General features: G+C 36.1%; 1 protein-coding gene across 1 annotated transcript in view; it reads right to left on the reverse strand.

The window, feature by feature from the left end:
• Positions 1 to 8140: 8140 nt before the first annotated feature.
• The window catches only part of scara5 (scavenger receptor class A, member 5 (putative)), a 71200-nt gene continuing 64126 nt past the window's right edge, over positions 8141 to 15214 (reverse strand). The window contains exons 9-10 of the mRNA XM_073855840.1: positions 12229 to 12417; positions 8141 to 9098 (exon numbers count right to left, since the gene is read on the reverse strand). Coding sequence (XP_073711941.1) covers positions 8965 to 9098; positions 12229 to 12417 — 323 coding nt within the window. The 3' untranslated portion in view covers positions 8141 to 8964. The remainder of the gene's footprint in view (positions 9099 to 12228; positions 12418 to 15214) is intronic.

Genomic DNA, 15214 nt, shown 5'->3' on the forward strand with positions numbered 1-15214 from the left:
AACGTCTGAGCACGTCTGCTGGCGAAAGAGGAGAGGTAGGGTGGAACAAAAAAAAGGAAACCAAAGATTTTCCACCGGCCCTCCTCCGGTGAGGGAGTGGTGCGGTCACCATCTCCTTGAGAGCACTTCTTGGTCTCCCGTCTTGCCGCTTGCCCTTACATTTTCCATTGTGTTTTGTGGCTGCCTGCCCCGAGGCCGGTAGTGCGTCCGAGCCGACGTCCAAAAGAGACTTCCCCCTGATGCTGCGACCAAAATACGGTCCTTCTCGGGAGGGCCGAAAGATAGGTGCAATACGCTTGGTCTACTACCTCCCTCTGATGTCTCAGCTGGCTGCGAACCTGAGGAGTAAGAACCCCTGGAGGGTTCCAGGGGAGTTTCTCGCTCCGCACAATGTCACCGACCAAGACAGCAGGACAGGGACTCCACCACTTGGACGTAAGGAAGTCTGGGAGCATGAGCTGTCCACCAATGCCGCCTCAGCGTGTGCAAGGCCCAGACATGAGAGGCAGCGATTGTGACCATCCAATGTGCCGATGTACTTGCCGCAACCGGAAACTCAGGCGGAACGACATCTTAAAGACCTAAACCACCTGTGAACACGGGAGAAATGCTGTCTTTAAAAAAGACGCAAGACCAACCGTGCAGTTCTTTTATTAGGAAAGCTATCTAAGGGCAGATGGATAGATGAAGCACACAGGGGTAGACAGCACTAGACACTTAAAATGAAGGAGGTAAGTGGACACCGCTGAAGCACCTTCACACCAACTATCCACCCGACCACTCTCTTTCAAGATTAGACCCTCAAAGCAGTAACTGCTTGATTCAGAAGCGAAAAGCTAATGATGCAGGCACCTGCTGCCTATTTATACCCGCACGACGGGGTGGCACCAGCAGATGCAAATACTGCATTACAACATTCATTGGCTCTGTAGGATACACTCGGGGCAGATTGTTCACCAGCGAGTTCCCAATTCGTCGGTTATCGACGTGATGTAAAAAAAGGGACTGAAAGGGAACCCTATTTAACCTCAGAGCCATTATTGTCCATTTACTAGAGCTGTCAATCCATTAAATCTTTCAATAAGATTAATCACACATTTTTTGTGTGATTGATCATGTTCTTATTGTAAAAATAATTTTCTGAAGAAATTGAGTCACTTTGTGAAATACATCAATTTGAGAGTAAAATTAAGTTACTAGGGCCTGGTTTTACAAACAAGGTTTAGCTAAAGCCAGGACTAGGCCTTAGTTAAATTAAGATGTTTAAGCATATTTTATAAACGTGCCTTAGAAAAAGAGGTTACTGGCGTAATCTTGGCACTGACATATTATAAAATCTGTCTGTGCAATTTATTTTTTGTTTAGACAACTCAAAAAAGTGGCTTAATCTAGGACTAGCCATCAGTATAGTCTTTGGTTGCTTATATGAATGGTGACAACAGGGAACACAAGCCACATACAGTACACAACATATGGTAAATGAGATTCACAGAGATCAACATTGGTCAAACCAATGGTGAGACGTATATTTTTACACACCAGCCTTCAGTCATGTCCTACCTGATTTAATCCACCTCTTCGTACCTTCAATATTATACAGAAACACCGTATAACATATCAGAGTATTCATACCAGAGTCCTGCATGTGGGCAGGCTGTATGGATCATTTTACACTAATTGCTAATTGTATTTGCAGTTGTGTTTTCTGTTTGTGGGTGTGACAATTCAAATGCATTTTCTTTCCCATGAGTTATGACACTGTCATATTTAAATTGCATTAGCATTTACCCATTTGCTATTGCAATTTAAATATGACACTGCATTTCTATTACAGATTATCGAAAAACGTGAGTGTTATTTTCTAATGTCAACAAAAACGATTGTGAAATGACAGCATTTCCATTAACCGATAATATGCAACTGAAACATAGTTTTTCCTCTGGTGATAAATCATTCCAAACATCAAGTCGACTGATGTGTTACTAGAAACGTTATCCAACCATTATTGGCAAGGAAAGCCTCTTATACAAGGCAGCAGACAAGTATTGAGGTGTTTCTGTGAGCTTATAGTACATACATCATCTTAAAATTCATTTTCAGGTGACCTGAAAATGTGAATAAACTCTTTCCATTGCCGTTTTGTGAAATACGTATTTTCCGAATTTCCTTATAAAAAACCCTAATACGAGCGTAAAATCTTTTTCCAATATATATGGGACTTTTTGTGAAATTGACACATTTCCAACGGGTATATTATTACATCGCAATTGAAACGCAGCTAGTGTCGTAACTTTTAAGTCATGGGACATAAAATTGCAAAAGGACTTTGCGATTTTTCTGTTTTAAATTTGTACATTTGTGAACGTGAAAATGCAGCTCACAGAATTGAAGCTTTTCTTCAGTTTATTATAAAACACATTTACATTTTGTCATTAAGCAGATGCTTTTGTCCAAAGCGACTTGCAAATGAGGTAAACAATAGAAGCAATTAGAGCAACACAAGAACAGCAATACATAAGTGCACTAGAACTAGTCTCATCAAGTCTAACACAGTAAACATAGCCAAGGGTTAGTTAGCATTTTATTTATTTATTTTTTAGGAAATGTCCAGATAAAGATAACGATGGAAAATAGAAAAATATATTAAGCTCTGAATTAAAATAAAATAATTAGAATAAAAAAAATTTAGTGCTCTTTAATATGGCATGATGTGTGAATAAGTGAAAGCTCTATCATTCCAACCTCTGACTTCCCCTGTGTTTATTTCTGAAGGACTAAATAATCACTTCTAGGGCTGTCAAAATTTAAAGCATTTAAACTAAAAAATGTGAATATTTTCTTTTCTCGTTCTATTTTATGTGAACAAAAAAATTGAACATGCCCAACATACTCTCAGTTAAAATGGATAAAACAGAAAAGCTCCTCAGTAGCCTGGTCCCCATTAAAGATTTTTGAAATGTTGATTGAAAAAACGAAATGAAGCAAAATTACCATTTACTAATGGCATTTTCATTAACAAATTTTGTGCGATAATTGTGCGATATTTCCTCTTGCAATAAGTAATTTCAAAATTCATGGTAACTGATGTTGGTTGTTTTACATATTCACAGCCTCATGCCATGATTTTTAATCAAATGAGATGCAGGCATGGTATCCAAGCATTAATGGCAAGGAAAGCTCCATAGACTTAGGAGCGGTCATGTGGGTGTTTCTTGGATGTTAGAGACCACAAATTTATATCTTTAAAGAATAATCATATAACTTTTAGTCACATCAGGTGACCTGTAAATTTGAAAGAAACTTTTTCCAGTGCAGTTTTGCGATATATTCCTTTATATCGAATGGCCTGAATAAGCACATAATGTGAGCGTAATTTCTTTTTGTGATGTATGGGAGTTTTTGCGAAATTTATTGTGTTTCCATTTCAAATTTAATTTGTGCAATTTCATGGGTAACAGCTAGTTACTGCTAGTTATGTAACAGCACATATGACATCATCACTTGAGCCATGCTGCAGTAAGCTGTGATCTTTAAAAATAAGCTGTCTCATTTGGAGTTGACTACAAGTAAATGGGTCCTGGTGAAAATATTAAGAAGTGTTATTTTAGATGTTCTGTATTAATTTGCATTTTAGTTTGTTTAGATCCTACCGAATTTAAAGTTGTCGACTGGTCTCGGTAGCAACCTATTCGAGTTTTGAAGCTCAACACCTCCATTCACTAGATTGTTTATTTGCAACTTTGCTGCCAGTTTTGATCACTTTTTATTGGTGGGCGAGTTTGATATTCATGCCTGCTGTATCATGTCTGACCTGCTCTTGTAGGAGTTTATTAACCTTATTGACGCTTTTAAACTATCTCAATGAATTAAATATTCTACTTATATCCAGGGCCATACTCTGGACCTCGTTCTATCTTATGGTCCATATTATTTTCTCTGTCTCTCCCTGATTTATCTCATCAGTTGTTACACTGTCTCGCTTTTATTTGCCACAGTTCAGTGCAAATTTCAATCATCTTTTTCTCAAACTTGCTCTCAGTTACAATTGGACCATACTTTGACAGATTTGAATCTTGACCAACATCTCAATCTTGTCAACAGTGCCTGGCTCAAGGTTGCCAATATGACGGTGCCTCTCAGGCCCTTTAAGCCCAAACCAAATCTGAGCTGTGGCTAAATTCTGAGACTGAAAACTGTCGGAAAGCGGAGAAAAAATTGAGTTCTTTTCAGTCGGGTTTTAAATCTATTTATAATACAGATTGTACTCTCTTAAGAGTGCTGAATGATATTTACCTATCCACTGACTCTGGAGTGTCTGTCTCTAGACCTGTCTGCTGATTTCAACACAATTGAACATCAAATTATATTATCTAGAATCGAGTCTTGGGTAGCTCAAGGGACGGTTTTAAAATGGCTTCAATCTTACCTGTCAAACAGAACATTTTCAAGGCTCTATCCTATCCCAAATTCTTTTTTCACTATATACTGTATGCTCTCTCTGGGCTCTCTCCTTAGGAAACATGGCATTTCACTTTTATGCAGACCACACTTTTATTTGCCCATCAAAAGAAATGATCCCACAGCTATGACTTCTCTCTAGAAGGTGTGCATGCAACTTAGGGGTTCTTTTTGATCAAAATTTTAAACTTAACAAGCACATATCCTCAGTACTTGGCTCCAGTTTTTATGATGTTATGATGTTAATTGTATTCATTTTTAAGTAATCCACATCTTTAAAATTCACACAATTGCAACATATCTAAATTTAGCTCTTTATCCAGCGATCTTGATCCCAGCTCTCATCAGCGACTTTAAACATCAAATCTCGAGTTCGTTATGAATTTGAATTCAAAAATTGCGCCTCAAGAAGCTTTACGACACATTGCTTTATGGCATTGAAATCAAACGCTCCTTGGCTTTTGTGTGTTACGTCACAGATTTGTGACATTGCCGTCTTTTAGTGGATGTACTTTGTAAATTTGAAATGCACACCTTGTCAGAAAGAAGCCAGATTGACGTTCTTGTGGATTAATAACTAATACTTCTCTGTACTTTACTTCAGAGAGGACCGCGACTGCAGCACATCGTCATTTTAACTACTTTTGGTACTGCTTTTGAAATTTTTCAATAAATAAGTTATTGTGATTACACTTGTCTGTCTATTATGCTTTTTATTTCTAACAGTACGATATGATTTTAATAAACTGTTTTGGCTAGGACTCTATTAGCGGCTTAAAATATCGTTTGCTATATTGTTACAAAAATGTTACCTATACATTGCATTATATAAATAGAATAATTATTTTTTTTTTTTTAGGTTTAGGGTAAGGTTTGGGGGAGGGTTTGTGTGGTATTATTATTGATTAAATGGTTAAAGAGAAATTATACAGCAATTTTTATGGTATTTAAATTTTTTAGCTGTGAAAACAAAATAATGCTACAAAGTTCGGTATTTTACACTTAAAGCCCTGTTTTCAGGTTAGGGGTGTTCACTGATATGCTCACACAAAAATCGCTGCAAAAGATGCTCTCCAACAGGTTTTTTAGCATTCGTTGTAAACTTGTGGACCTATTTTTCCAAACGCCTCACACCCGTATATTCTTCCTATGAGAGCTTGAATAATAAACACTCCAGCTAATTTGCCAATTGCAAGAATATAAACAAAGTTCCCGGCGCGGAGTAATATCGTACCTCACAGCACATTTAATACAAGTCAATGGAGTTGGATAAAACCTGTTGGAAAGCATCTTTTGCAGCGATTTTTTTCAGTGAACACCCCTGACCACTCTGTGAATTTCACATCTTTGTTAACGAAAGTTTAACGCATTTTAGGAAGGATTGTTCCAGTGCACCTATGAAGCCATTGTAGAGGTCGGAGGTGATATAATAAACACCCGAAAATTCTCGGGCCAGCATCATATGTCCAAATTTCAGTCAAAACCATTCTATTCATTCATCAACAATCTGAAAACAGGGCTTTAAAGGCTCCAGAATAAATAACATTTAAATTAAACTGGCCATGAGTGCAATTTCAATTGGTTTGGTAAGAGCAAGGAAAATAGAATAAAGTGATCTCTAAAAAAGTCTGTTTCATGAAATAAATGCTCTAGCAAATTTAATTATACATTTTATGCAACAAGTTCATATCCCAGTGTGTTTATTTATAAAAGGACGTCATACCACTGCGTGTCCATTATAACTCCAGACGAGCTTGCGCTGATGAAATCTTTATTCTCTTCCAGTTATTCCAATCAAAACAATTATTGATGCTATGCCATACAATACCATTTTAAATTATCTTGTTTCCATCATTGTTGCAACAGATTTGGAAAGGACTTTTTCTGTGCCAAAATAACCCTCGTGGCCGTGTGTGTACAAACCATTGATGGTTTGGGTGATGAACATTTGGCTCAGAGGTGTTCAGATGGGTTTAAGTCTGGACTTTATAAAGACCAAGTATCATAATCAATAATTTATTTATTAACCTTGCTTTGTACACAGGAGCATTAATGCTGTCATGCTGAAATAAAAAAGCTGTTCTGCTTAATCTGTTGATATAAAATTAAACACACACAATTCTCTAGTCAAGAAGATCATTATATGCTATAGGATTAAGATTTGTGCTTACTGAAATGATTAAAAAAGCATTATAAGCGTAATAGTCTGATAACAATTCTAAAAACTATTACTGGTATTTTACTTTTAATGCTAATGTACATCTCCATTTTTTTAACAGTTCCCCTTATTTCGGTACAGTTTTTCTAATGCCTAATATGTTTTTTTCCCAGTAAATCTGCTTTGTAACAATGCAAAATGGCTAAAAGTGCCATAGAAGGTAACATAAATGCCTTTTCTGTGGACTTAATTTCCATTTTAACATGATACAGCACATCAAGTGTTGGCACATAAAGTGGTGGCATGTTTTCCAAAAATATTTGTGTTCAGTAAAAGAAAGGAAGTTTAATTCATGTGGGATGACATGAGATAAATGATACACAGTAAATCTCTCTCTCTCTCTCTCTCTCTCTCTCTCCTCATATTTATTGATCCCTTCTTCTTTATGCACAAGTCTGAGCAACACTAGGGCTTGGGCCACTGTTTGGTGTCACATGTTACAGTAATTTGTTAAAGCAAGCAAAGCACTACTGTTTCATTAAAAAATGTAAAAAGATCACAGACTTTGAGAGGAATAATTGAACAGAGTAGGAGTTGGTTTATTAAAAGTTTAATTCTGATTGTTCTGTTCACCAGAAAATCTTCAGTTTTCTCAACAAGTTACAGCTCGTGTCTGTTTCAATAATCATCCCACAATTTTAACATTCCTTTATTGTCTCATACAAGATTATACTCGGATATTATATAATCACACAAAGTTGATTTGTTGTGATAGCGCTGTTATAAGTATATGATTTGATTTCTGTTCATCTGTCAAGCTCAATGATTTATTGTCTCATGGGTCTCAGAACAAGTAAATACATTCTTTGTAGAATATCTTGATAGATTTTCCTCACATAAAGCATGTCGATATCACGGTCATCATCACTTTAGTCATCTTTTCATTCAGAGTCAATGAGGATCTGGCATTTTTTTGACACTCTGCATGGAGGCACATGAGGGTTTTATTAAATTGTTTCAAGAAAGGGCTGAAATCAAATACAGCACATTCCTTTAACTATGAAAATGTTTTCATTACAGACATGATTTTATGTCAAAACAATATATCTTTAGGCCATTTATGAAAGCAGATTTATAAACCAGACACAGAAATTAAAGATCAAACAAAGCTTTTCAGACTGACATCATTATTTTATTGTTGTGAAAAAGCAAAAGAAATAAACAAGGCTATTATAACTACCAATAATAATCTTTCATTTTGTTGACATTTTCATTATTTCCACTGGATAACATGATTTAGCACTAAAATACCAATAGTATTACAGTATACGCATAATATAAATACTTGTATTTTAGTGTTGTAATTACAAGGCACGTCATTTTACAGCATTTTTAAGGGATATTCTGCCTGAGGTGCACTAAAGCTACTATAACACGAGTTAGGGTGGCTATTATTTTTGGTTGGAACATAATAAAAGACTTATATATATATATTTATTAATAATTATTGAAAAACACAATTCATTCACCAAGTAAAATGGTTTATTATCCTACGCCAAGCTGTTCGCACTTTCCAAGCAACATAGCATCTGCACATATAGAGCGTACACTTAAAGGAACAGTATGTAGGATTGTGGCCAAAATTGATATTGCAATCACAAAACTTGTGGCTAAAACTGGTACTGCAATCACACAACTGGTGGCCAATACACAACATGACAACATAAACATCAGTTGAGGGCTGCAACTCCACTTTTTAAATAACAACATCTAATGATAATGATATATAATGATTTCTCTAGTGATATATCAGGGCCATTTTATGATTAATTGGTATACATTTCTTACTGTTCCTTTAAACGTGTATGTTTCACAATAAACAATGACATCTGACTCAATCACTTTACAAACTAATCAGACTTACTTTTATTGGTACTTACCATAGACTGAGGTATATAAATGCTGACCCTGCTATAACATCTCTGTTATAAGGCCAAATTTGTGAATACACAGACTTTTATATCCTTATTGAAAGACTTAAACATATAAAAATATAATAACAGTCATCTCTTTGGAAATCTAGAAGCATCTATCTGTACACATTGTAAACACAAAAGGAAATGAAAGCCAAACAGTCCAGACAAAAACATAATTATTAAACGTTATTGAACTACATGTGTGTGTGTTAACAGATATGTTTGAATATGTAGATGCCTGTGCAACAGTCTGATCTCCAGGCTTCATAACCCTCTCAAAGACTCACGATCAGGCTCTTTGTCAGGCGTATAGATCGACACAATATGCTGCTTTCCACACTGCTGAGTTCGGTTATTAAAGATTTGAAAAGGCTAGATATTACAGGTCACCCCAGCATCTTCCACATGACCACAATTGGTTTTTCCCCAGCCTGAGAACTTACACTGGTGAATAGTCTCCTCAGTCCCCACACAAGCAACATCATCCATCCAGATCAGACCAGTGCCTATAGAGCCAGAGAGAAACAAGAATAACGCTTTGTTTTTATATCATAAGACAAAGGTACTGAAGATGAGACAGGGAATCTCTCTGTTAAATTGTATAATGTTGAAACGATAAAATATACTGCATAAATGCACTTTAATGCACTTTGCATAAAAGCATCTGCCAAATGTGTAAGTGTAAATGCTATGTACATTGCATAAGAAATATTAAATGAACAGAAGCTGAGTTGTATTTTGATGTTTGTAATCGTTGACTCATTAAGACGATTTAAATTCAATAACTTTATTCACCGTGCACTTTCAGATGAACGACTTTGCAGATCATTTGCACAAATGGACAGCTACAATTTTGGAAAATCCTTTAAAGAGCCACACAGATCCAAAATCGAAAATGACCTGTATTGCAGTGTGTCATGTAGCTGTCCATCAATGTAAAAAATGTGCAAAGTAGTTAAACCAAAAAGTGCATAATTAATAAAGTTATTTGCTTCTAAAGTAGGGAGTCGACTTTGAATTGCTGAAATGAGTCGTCATATGGATAGAATCTTCTGCCTGTCTTTTTACCCGTAATACCAACACTTTGTATAATAATCTCTGCCTACAGCCTTGCCCGGGAGAAACGAAAACTATGACCTGCCCACAGCTAGTTAGTGTGTACATCATATCATGCTGTGTTTTCAGCTTGTGTTGTTTTCACTACCAAAGGATGAAGATATATGAAGAATCTGTGGTTAAAATTACTTTTTCATGGAGGGATTTACTAGACGATTGGCAATGAAAGATGGTTTAGTACCCACTTTATTTGGAACAACATGCGTCTCCTAACCACAACCTGTAAGTATGATTATAGATACATAAATGCAAAGTGTAAAAATGTTAAGGTCTGTCGTCGTTTTTATTGCTTGGATTGATGATGAATGATGTGTATTGATGTCGTTGTTTAAACTCTTAATATACTGTCAGAGAGACAAGTTAGCAAGCGGCTAACGCATGTGCACTAACTTAGGGTTTACATTTTTGCTATGGTCCGGTTAGCTTACATACCTGCTTAAATGAGTGTAAAATGTTAGTTTCTGTTGTCGTTTTTATTGCTTGGATTAATTATGAATGTTGTGTATTGATGTCGACAATGTCTTCTCAGTAAATCATGTTAGCACTGGGTCAATGCATGTTGCACTATTGTTGGTCTGTGGCACTGATCTGTGGTCTGTGCGGAGACTGTGTCAGTTGACCAATCAGAGCGGAGTAGGCTACTGAAAGGTGCGGTTTAGGCAGACTGAGTCATTGAACAGCTTCACACGAATTGTTTGGGGATTTCTGAAAAATTGGGTCATTTTAAATTTATATTTAGAAAAAATTACAGTGTTTTTTGACCTTGCATGCATTTAAACATGTTGTCCGGGACATATAAACAATGACAGGACGCTTAAAGGAATATTCCATTTTCTTAAAAGAAAAATCCAGATAACCACTCACCACCATGTCATCCAAAATGCCGAAGTCCTCCCTCGTTCAGTCGAGAAGAAACCATGTTTCTTGAGGAAAACATTGCAGGATTTTTCTCATTTTAATGGACTTTAATAAACACCAACAAGTAACACTCAACACTTAACAGTTTTTTTCAACAGAGTTTCAAAGGACTATAAACAATCCCAAACGAGGCATAAGGGTCTTATCTAGCGAAACGATTGTCATTTTTGACCATGAAAACAACAAACATACACTTTTAAAGCACAATTTTTCGTCTAGGTCAGGTCCAGCGCGACCTAACGCAAATGCGTAGTGACGTAGGGAGGTCACGTGTTACATATATAAAACGCACATTTGCGGACCATTTTAAGCAATAAACTGACACAAAGACATTAATTAGTATCACAATTAATTGACATACAACAACGTTGGAACGGTCCTCTTTCAACACACTTGTAAACACTGGGGGGGAGTTTCTCGTTCGTCTTCTGTGACCTCTTGACGTCATAACGCATTGCGTGGGGTCACCTGGCGCATCACCACCAGATCTAGACGAGAAGTTGTGCTTCACAATTGTGTATGTTTGTTATTTTTCTTGTCAAAAATGACAATCGTTTTGCTAGATAAGACCCTTATGCCTCGTTTGGGATTGTTTATAGTCCTTTGAAACTCCGTTGAAAAAAACTGTTACGTGTTGAGTTAAGTATTAAATGTTGGGCTCTATTAAAGTCCATTAAAATGAGAAAAATCCTGCAATGTTTTCCTCAAAAACCATAATTTCTTCTCGACTGAACAAAGAAAGACATCAACATTTTTGATGACATGGTGGTGAGCAAATTATCTGGATTTTTCTTTTAAGAAAATGGAATATTCCTTTAAAATTAGCATCTTACTGGCTTTTTAAAGGCACAATACATAAAATTTACTGCTAGAGGTCACAAAAAATAGGGCCTAGCTTGATGACACTGTGAAGGAGTGTGAAATGATCTGAGTCGTAGTCTTCACTTTCACAGATAATGTAAATCAATCCAACAAGAATCACAAATCATGTTCAAGGATGAAATCAAGTTTTTTAACCGTTAAATTATAATGTAAGCCCACAGTGTGGCTTGATAGAAACAACATCAAAGTGTTGTGCTAGACGTAACTTCTGCGTGCAGCACTGCACAGATCCATCGGCGTATTACAAGAGGGACTCGACAGTAATGCTTCTGTAATTGCTCTTGTGATACTTTGAAGTCAAACGCCAAATGATCTGTGCAGTGATACATATGCATGTAGTGATTGTAATGTTAAGCACGTCACATTGTTGTTGTTTCCATCAAGCCACTCTTGAAGTTGGCTTAAAGTTACATTATATCTTATTTTATTACATCATTCATGAACATGATTTGTGAGTCTTGCTCGATTGATCAGTTTGCTCAGCACTGCGCAAAGTCAAACAGACCAAGGACACAACACGACACCACTGACAGGCAAAGGTGTGGTGTTACTCTGCATAAAATAGGGAATTTCTCTGGATTTAAAGATTTTACACACATGGACAGATTTGTTTGTGTGCACCGAAAGATACTTTTCACTCAATTTTTATAGCTTTTTCGTGTAAATTAGTTTTGACTGGATTTCAGTGATTTCCTTGAATTGCATGTCTGTAATTCTGACCTTGTCCAAACCGCCCCGTTTTGTGGACTTCTTTGGCGCCATTGTACCCCAGCATCCTGCACACAACGGTTCCATCTTTTATGTCCCAAACATCGTCACACACTGTCCCCCATCGACGCTCGTGAAAGATTTCAACTCGACCCTCGTGAGGCCCTGACCCATTCACCAGCCTCACCAGAGTTTCTTCAGCTGAAACAGACACACTCATACTTTACTAAAAGACATCACAAGTGGTTAAAATCAAGGGCCACTTTTCGACCACTCGCAGTCATGTGATTAAACAAACAGTGAAGGACTTTTTCATCTCTTCACTTATTTTAGATTTCTGTTTTTATCAGCTAATTTTCAGGTTTTGGCAGACCTGATAAATGTTGCTGTAAGAGTGATGAGCACTTGCAAACATTGTTAAAATGATTTTTAAAAAATAATACCCAGTCCCTGAATAAATATATTGACATTTTACTTCTTTTTAAATTAATATGTTTTTAATATTTTTTCATTATATTTAAATGGTGCCAAAGTACCAATTAAGTCCCCTCCAGAATTTCGACTCTATTTATAAAATATCTTAATTGTATATTCTAAAATATACATAAACTAATTCATAAATATTTAGAGATAATGAGAGATAATTCTTTAATTTTAATAAACAATTTTTCTGTTTTTATCAGCTTATTTTCAGGTTTTGTCACCTCATCTGATACAGACTTTTAAGTTGTTTTCAAAAACATAATAAAATAGCTTGTATTTTAAGCAATACTTTTTTTTATTATATTTTAATTATAGCAAAGATACTATATCATAGCATCAATGATGACACAGGGGATCTCACGCTGATAGAATTTATAATTTTTTTATTTAAAAAAAAGAAAAATATGTATTTTTAAAGTGTCATTTATAAAATGAAGAAATGTTCTTTGTCCTTCAATATTTTAGTTTCATAATGGGATAATTCCAAACTCTGATCCTTTCGGTCATCCACTAAGACAATCCAGCTTCTTTGATAGTATTTTCAGCTATTAATTCTGTCAATTATTAGTAATGCAGTTAAATGGTGTTTTATGATCTAATGCAGGGATGGGCAACTTTGGTCCTGGAGGGCCGGTGTCCTGCAGAGTTTAGCTCCAACTTGTCTCAGCACACCTGCCTAAAAGTTTCTAGTATGCCTAGTAAGACCTTAATTGGCTGCTTCAGGTGTGTTTAATTATGGTTGGAGCTAAACTCTGCAGGACCCTCCAGGACCGAAGTTGCCCATCCCTGATCTAAGGAATTCAACTAAACCAAATGCAGGAGTTTTTGGTGTCAGTTGATCATACAGTAGGACTTATAATAATTTATTACCTTACATAAGATAAGTAAAGGAGGCACTGGAGAGATGAATGAGATTCAAAAGAATACAGAGTATTGTCTCAAATATAAATGTGCCCCTCTCAGGGCCACTGCTGGCCAAAAGGGTGCCCTAAGCCAACTTGTATTGTGGTGCCCTCGACCCCTTAAGTAAAAAAAAAAATCACGCACACAACCACATTATATGTCAGCATAAAACTTTATTGAAATATTTCAAAATGCAATTGTTATTTAAAATTGTATCTTGACAGCAGTACAAACTACAATTACACAAAAAGAAAACTTTTGTATCTGTACCTGTATAGCCGACAGACTTCAGCCTCAGTGCTGGATTGTGTGTCAGTGACTGTGTAGATGCTAAAATCTTTCTAGAGCAGTGCCGAACGTTGCCTCTGCAGCTTTCCTAACAACATTCAGCATTGATCCTGTATTCAATAAAAATATTAGAAATTAAAAATGCATGTGTGACATAAGTGTTCGTCTTAAGCAAAAATGATATGCCCTACAGTTATGTTCTAATTAATAAAGTTAATAACACCAAGCATCCAGTTAAGAAGGTGTTGTTACTTTAAATAATACTTTATAAAGGACATATACATACATTAACACCACACAATGGATGTAAACAAATGTCTTGAGCACAAATATACACTCTAAAAACAAACGGTGCTATATAGCACCAAAAGTGGTTCTTTGCTCGTGGTCGTAGAATAACCGTTTTGGTGCCATATAGCACCGGTGAAGCACCAGTGAAGCACCTGTGTAGAACCAAATAGGGGCCATATAGCACCACATATGGTTCTACATAGCACTATGCGGTTCTGCACAGGTGCTTCACAGGTGCTTCATCACCTATGGCACTAAAAACGGTTCTTCTGTGATTGCGAGCGGAGAGCCACTTTTGGTGCTATGTAGCACCGTTTGTTTTTGGAGTGTAGTTGCTTTAAAATAATTTAAAATATGAGACATAAATTAAATACACATTGTTATATTTTTTTAAAATCATGATATTTTGGTGGTGTCAACAGCCAAAACTATTACGATTGACAGGTTTTTAAACTTACCTGAAAGTGATGCTTTCTTTTTTCTTTTTCTCCTTGGAGCCAGACTGCTGTTTCTTCACGGCCATAGATGCACATCAATTGTGATGTGTGTTCCACTTTAAAACTCCCATAACACAGGCTGTTTCTGCTTATCTGATGTCAATCTTGAGTAGCCTATAGAGTAGTATTACATCCTTCATATCTCTGAAGAGTCTTTAGTTTTATTCGATATATAAAAGACTGGGTTCATTTGGGAAGTTGAACAACCAAAAACCCACTTCTTCTGTGATAATGATTTTGTGTCATCTGTGGTACCATGTAAGCACACCTTATGTATTTTAATGAGGAATCCCTCTAATGACAAACTTTGATGGTTTTCTGAGTAAAACCTTTTACCTTACTTACCTTTTACAACTGTATTTAGATAGGCCTACACATTACATGCCATGTAAAATCATTATATAATAGATGTCTGCTAATGTGTATCATTCGATCTCAGTAGGAAAATTTAAAAAAGAGAAAAAACTACGCCCATCCAAAAATCATAGAGGCATGTCACCTTTACCACAAGAACAAAGTAAAAATGTGTCTATGCT

The sequence above is a fragment of the Misgurnus anguillicaudatus genome, chromosome 18 (genome assembly GCF_027580225.2).
Source record: "Misgurnus anguillicaudatus chromosome 18, ASM2758022v2, whole genome shotgun sequence".
Lineage (NCBI taxonomy): Eukaryota > Metazoa > Chordata > Actinopteri > Cypriniformes > Cobitidae > Misgurnus > Misgurnus anguillicaudatus.